The 5,630-nt window shown below is 36.8% G+C and overlaps 1 protein-coding gene across 1 annotated transcript; it reads right to left on the minus strand.

Annotated features, from left to right (window-relative positions):
- Positions 1-281: 281 nt before the first annotated feature.
- Positions 282-5,274, minus strand: LOC128028606 (endonuclease domain-containing 1 protein-like). Its single transcript, XM_052615875.1, has 3 exons — positions 4,940-5,274; positions 1,187-1,343; positions 282-954 (listed from the first exon to the last, which is right to left on the minus strand). The coding sequence occupies exons 1-3, from the start codon at positions 5,234-5,236 to the stop codon at positions 563-565; spliced, it is 846 nt and encodes a 281-aa protein (XP_052471835.1). The 5' UTR covers positions 5,237-5,274; the 3' UTR covers positions 282-562.
- Between the last annotated feature and the right edge of the window lie 356 nt (positions 5,275-5,630).

The raw sequence follows: 5,630 nt of genomic DNA on the forward strand, positions 1-5,630 counted from the left end.
AAATGTACAAATTTTAAGAAAACTTTATAAACATTTACAAAGGATGAATAGTTTCCACTTTAGATTGGGTACTAAAAAACATGCATGAACAAATAATTTCTTAAGATGTGAAAACAGTAGATGAAAATAATAGAAAAAAATGAAGACCAAATATATTACCTTTATAGATTGATTGAACAAAAAATATGTTAACATGAATAGTTCAGTGAACAGTAAAGAGCTTAAAATAACTGATTAAGCAAGTTTTTTCACAACATTTGTGTAAAAAAACAGACATTAGGTAATGTGTGAACTAAAGTTTAATTACATTTGTTAGCATTCAAAAGTACATTAACAAATAACCTTGTAATAATTGTTTAATTTCTGTTGAAATTTAAAAGATTTTTAAAAATAAATTTGTAGATTTTTAAAAGGTGCCTGATCATATGAACTGAAAGTTAAATAACAGTTGTAAGCATTTGAACTTACATAAAATTATCTGTTAAGTATTACATAATGCTTGTTAATGATTTATTAATGAAAGTTAATATAAAGTGTTACCAGTTGAAGTGAATGTGTTGGCCTAAGCTTTGCATTGGCCGCTAAACAGTTCATTCACCGGTGCATCAGAGAATTGCTGAAGGAAGTCGACCATCTCATCTAAGGTGTGTTCAACTACCACATTCAGCTCTGTGTTTAGGGCAGTTGCAGCACCACTTAGAATGGGGCGGCCATTTTGATCGACACAGCAGTAAGCGTTCCAGATGTACTCTGGGATGTTGACCCGTCTGACATTGTTCTTGATGATCCAGTTGTTAGAAGAGGGAATAGCACCAGCCAACACATAAGCCTGATGACAGTTGCCATTAAACAAGCTGGTCAGTTTAGACTCGTGTTTGTTCCAAGCGTTCTGATTCAGCGTTGGGTTTTGGGGCACCACATTTGTCAGGGTAAAGGTGGCATTTCGACTTGGAACTAATAGGAAGCAGTTATGATAAAAGAAAGAGAATAAAAGTAAACATTAGAAATAATTTCACTTTTGATTAAATTCAATTTCAACGTATATCAGTAAGTGTTCACAATACTAACTTCTAACTTTGGCAATAAAAGTAATAGTGTGAAATGTTATCTGATCTTTCTGAAACTATGACCTCAGTCACTAAAAAGTTAAACAGGAGCGTAGGCATAACGAAATGCTTAATTTTACCTGCATGATGTCCATTGGGGTTCAAGTGTCCACGGTCAAATCCTGAGTTTGTGTAGTCTTCATTCAGAGCCTGTTTTTCTCCTAAATAGATATCTGGGTTCTGCTGCAACAGCTTATACCCATCTTCCATTTCTTCAGACCATGAGGGATTCACCAACTAGCAAAACGTCATCATTTTAATGGCTTAATCCAGAGACATCAACATTACATTAGCATAACTAAGAGTAATTAAAGGGTTAGTTCACCCAATAATCAAAATTCTGTAATTAATAACTCACACTCATGTCGTTCCAAACCAGTGAGACCTCCTTTTATGTTAGGAACGCAGTTTAAGATATTGTAGATTAAGTCCGAGAGCTCTCAGTCCCTCCATTGAAACTATGTGTACGGTCTACTGTCCATGTCCAGAAAGGTAAGAAAAACATCTTCAAAGTAGTCCATGTGACATCAGAGGGTCAGTTAGAATTTTTTGAAGCATCGAAAATACATTTTGGTCCAAAAATAGCAAAAACTATGACTTTATTCATCATTGTCTTCTCTTCCGTGTCTGTTGTGACAGAGAGTTCAAAACAAAGCAGTTTGTGATATCCGGTTTGCGAATGAATGATTCGATGTAAACTGATCTTTTTGATCCAGTTCAGCAAATCGAACTGAATCGTTTTAAACGGTTCACGTCTCCAATACGCATTAATCCACAAATGACTTAAGCTGTTCACTTTTCTAATGTGGCTGACACTCCCTCTGAGTTCAATCAAACCAATATCCCGGAGTAATTAATTTACTCAAACAGTCCACTGACTGAACTACTGTGAAGAGAGAACTGAAGATGAACACCGAGCCGAGCCAGATAACGAACGAAAGATTGACTCGTCCCGAGTCAAGAACCGTTTCTGTCAGATGCGTCCGATTCAAGTACCGAGGAGCTGATGATACTGCGCATGTGTGATTCAGCGTGAAGCAAACCGACACACAGGGCGTCTGAACTGAACTGATTCTTTTGGTGATTGATTCTGAACTGATTCTGTGCTAGTGTTATGAGCCCAGGTAAACTGAAGGCTTGCAGTCAGCGCCAATGACGCCATTACGTCGAGCGCAAAAGAACTGATGAACTGTTTTCTTCAACCGGTTTATTGAATCAAATTGTCAGAAAGAACTACTGGTGATCCGAAAACCAATGCAACCAGTTCTTGACTCGTGAACGAGTCAGTCTTTTGTTCATTATCTGGCTCGGCTCGGTGTTCATCTTCACAGCAGTTCAGTCAGTGTACTGTTTGAGTGCATGAATTACTCCGGGATATTGGTTTGTTTCAACTCAGAGGGAGTGTCAGCCACATTAAAAAAGTTTACAGCTTAAGTCATTTGTGGATTAATGCATGTTGGAGACATTTAAAACAATTCAGTTCGATTTGGTGAACTGGTTCAAAAAGATCTGGTTACATCAAATGATTCGTTCGCAAACCGGATATCACAAACTGCAGTGTTTTGAACTCTGTCTCACAACAGACACGGAAGAGAAGACAATGCTGAATAAGGTTGTAGTTTTTGCTATTTTTGGACCAAAATGTATTTTCAATGCTTCAAAAAATTCTAACGGACCCTCTGATGTCACATAGACTACTTTGATGATGTTTTTCTTACCTTTCTGGACATGGACAGTATACCGTACACATAGTTTCAATGGAGGGACTGAGAGCTCTCGGACTAAATCTAAAATATCTTAAACTGCATTCCGAAGATAAACTGAGGTCTCACTGGTTTGGAACGACATGAGGGTGAGTACCTTTAAAAAACTTTAACTAACCCTTTAAAAAACACAAGCCCCTTCATTTTAACAATATTGGAACTAGAGGTATTTTTTAACTCCAGTGAATATTTAAGGATAAAATGTATTATATATTAGTGTTTTATTATTATATTTTAAAATGTATTATATTTTAACATTTCTCTGTACCAGTTTTCTTACAAAGTGCTTATATATATATATATATATATATATATATATATATATATATATATATATATATATATATATATATATATATATATATATATATATATATATCACACACACACAGTGGGTACAGAAAGTATTCAGACCCTTTGCTCAGTATTTAGAAGAAGCACACTTTTGATTTAATACAGCCATGAGTCTTTTTGGGAAATATGCAAACTAGTTTTTCACACCTAGATTTGGGGATCCTCAGCCATTTTCAGGTCTCTCCAGAGATGCTCAATTGGGTTTAAGTCAGGGCTCTGGCTGGGCCATTCAAGAACAGTCACGGAGTTGTTGTGAAGCCACTCCTTTGTTATTTTAGCTGTGTGCTTAGGGTCATTGTCTTGTTGGAAGGTCAACCTTCGGCCCAGTCTGAGGTCCTGAGTACTCTGGAGAAGGTTTTCATCCAGGATATCCCTGTATTTGGCCGCATTCATCTTTCCCTCGATTGCAACCAGTCGTCCTGTCCCTGCAGTTGAAAAACACCCCACAGCATGATGCTGCCACCACCAAGCTTCACTGTTGGGACTGTATTGGACAGGGGAGGAGCAGTGCCTGGTTTTCTCCACACATACCACTTAGAATTAAGGTCAAATAGTTCTCATCAGACCAGAGAATCCTTTATGTGTTTTTGAGCAAACTCCATGGGGGCTTGCACTGAGGAGAGGCTTCCTTTGGGCCACTCTGCCATAAAGCCCTGACTGGTGGAGGGCTGCAGTGATGGTTGACTTTCTTAAAACCTTCGCCCATCTCCCGACTGCATCTCTGGAGCTCAGCCACAGTGATCTTTGGGTTCTTCTTTACCTCTCTCACCAACGCTCTTCTCCCCCGATAGCTCAGTTTGGCCAGACGGCCAGCTCTAGGAAGGGTTCTGGTTGTCCCAAACGTCTTCCATTTAAGGATTATGGAGGCTACTGTGCTCTTAGGAACCTTAAGTGCAGCAGAATTTTTTTTGTAACCTTGGCCAGATCTGTGCCTTGCCACAATTCTGTCTCTGAGCTCTTCAGGCAGTTCCTTTAACCTCATGAATTTTATTTGCTCTGACATGCACTGTGAGCTGTAAGGTCTTATATAAACAGGTGTGTGGCTTTCATAATCAAGTCCAGTCAGTATAATCAAACACAGCTGGACTCAAATGAAGGTGTAGAACCATCTCGAGGATGATCAGAAGAAATGGACAGCACCTGAGTTAAATATATGAGTGTCACAGCAAAGGGTCTGAATACTTAGGACCACGTGATATTTAAGTATTTCTTATTTAATAAATGTGCAAAAATGTCAACAATTCTGTGTTTTTCTGTCAATATGGGGTGCTGTGTGTACATTAAGGAGGAAAAAAATTAACTCAAATGATTTTAGCAAAAGGCTCCAATATAACAAAGAGTGAAAAATTTAAGGGGGTCTGAATACTTTCCATACCCACTGTATATATATTGTTCAACCTTTTATCACAGTAAATCCTTCCATTAGTTTCCAAAAGTATTTTGTTCATTTTTAGCCATATTTACAATAAAATACAAGTAAAATAGCAAAAAAAAAAAAAAAAAAACTAAAAGAAAAGATCATATAAAAATACAGCACATAAATAAATAAATAAATATACATCATTTATGAAAACATGAAGTTATCAGAGTTCAAACAGAAAAGCATACACACGAAATAGAAATATACGTTTTGTATATATTTATTGTTTTATTGAAGTGAGAAACCAAATTTTCCAAAATGTTTGAAGGCAATATAGATAAATAGATTGAACTCACCTGTGGCTCTATAAACCAGCGCGTCTCTCTGCCTCCACCATTGCTTGGCTGAAATATGTAAGCAGAATAGACAGCTGTGTGGTAGTGTGTGTTGTACAGCGTGGCAAAGTGATACGTGTTTAGGAAGCGCTGACATAAACGGACCACATCCGTCAGGGAAGCTCCTAAATCTGGAACTTTCTCCTTGTAGAAGAACTTGATGCAATCAGGTGAATCCCAGAAATTTGCCACCACATGTCCATCTGCAGGGCTCAGGAACACACCAGTGAGGACACACACGATGAAAGTAACCTTCATAATGCAACAGACTAAATGCAACAATGTAGAAACGTCTTATAACACAGCTCTCCTTTATCGCTCCTATTTGTTTTCACTCCCCATGACTGATAAGCACTAGAGATCACATGCTAGATCCAAAATTAGCCACATTTGGATGAACAGATCAAATAAATAAATGTATTATGTAGTTACATGACTGATAAGCACTAGAGATCACATGCTAGATCCAAAATTAGCCACATTTGGATGAACAGATCAAATAAATAAATGTATTATGTAGTTAAAATTTATATATATATATATATATATATATATATATATATATATATATATATATATATATATATATATATATATATATATATATATATATTTCTGTTTTATTTTTCCTGCAAAGGTTGTGTTTGTCAGT

This window comes from Carassius gibelio, chromosome A15, assembly GCF_023724105.1.
Source record: "Carassius gibelio isolate Cgi1373 ecotype wild population from Czech Republic chromosome A15, carGib1.2-hapl.c, whole genome shotgun sequence".
NCBI classification, from domain to species: domain Eukaryota; kingdom Metazoa; phylum Chordata; class Actinopteri; order Cypriniformes; family Cyprinidae; genus Carassius; species Carassius gibelio.

Coding starts and splice junctions, on each gene's coding strand:
- LOC128028606 (XM_052615875.1), bottom strand. CDS start 5,236: ATGAAGGTTACTTTCATCGTGTGTGTCCTCACTGGTGTGTTCCTGAGC. Junction 1,344..4,939: donor GCTGGTTTATAGAGCCACAG/GTGAGTTCAATC, acceptor ACGTTTTGCTAG/TTGGTGAATCCCTCATGGTC. Junction 955..1,186: donor CCCCAATGGACATCATGCAG/GTAAAATTAAGC, acceptor GCTTCCTATTAG/TTCCAAGTCGAAATGCCACC.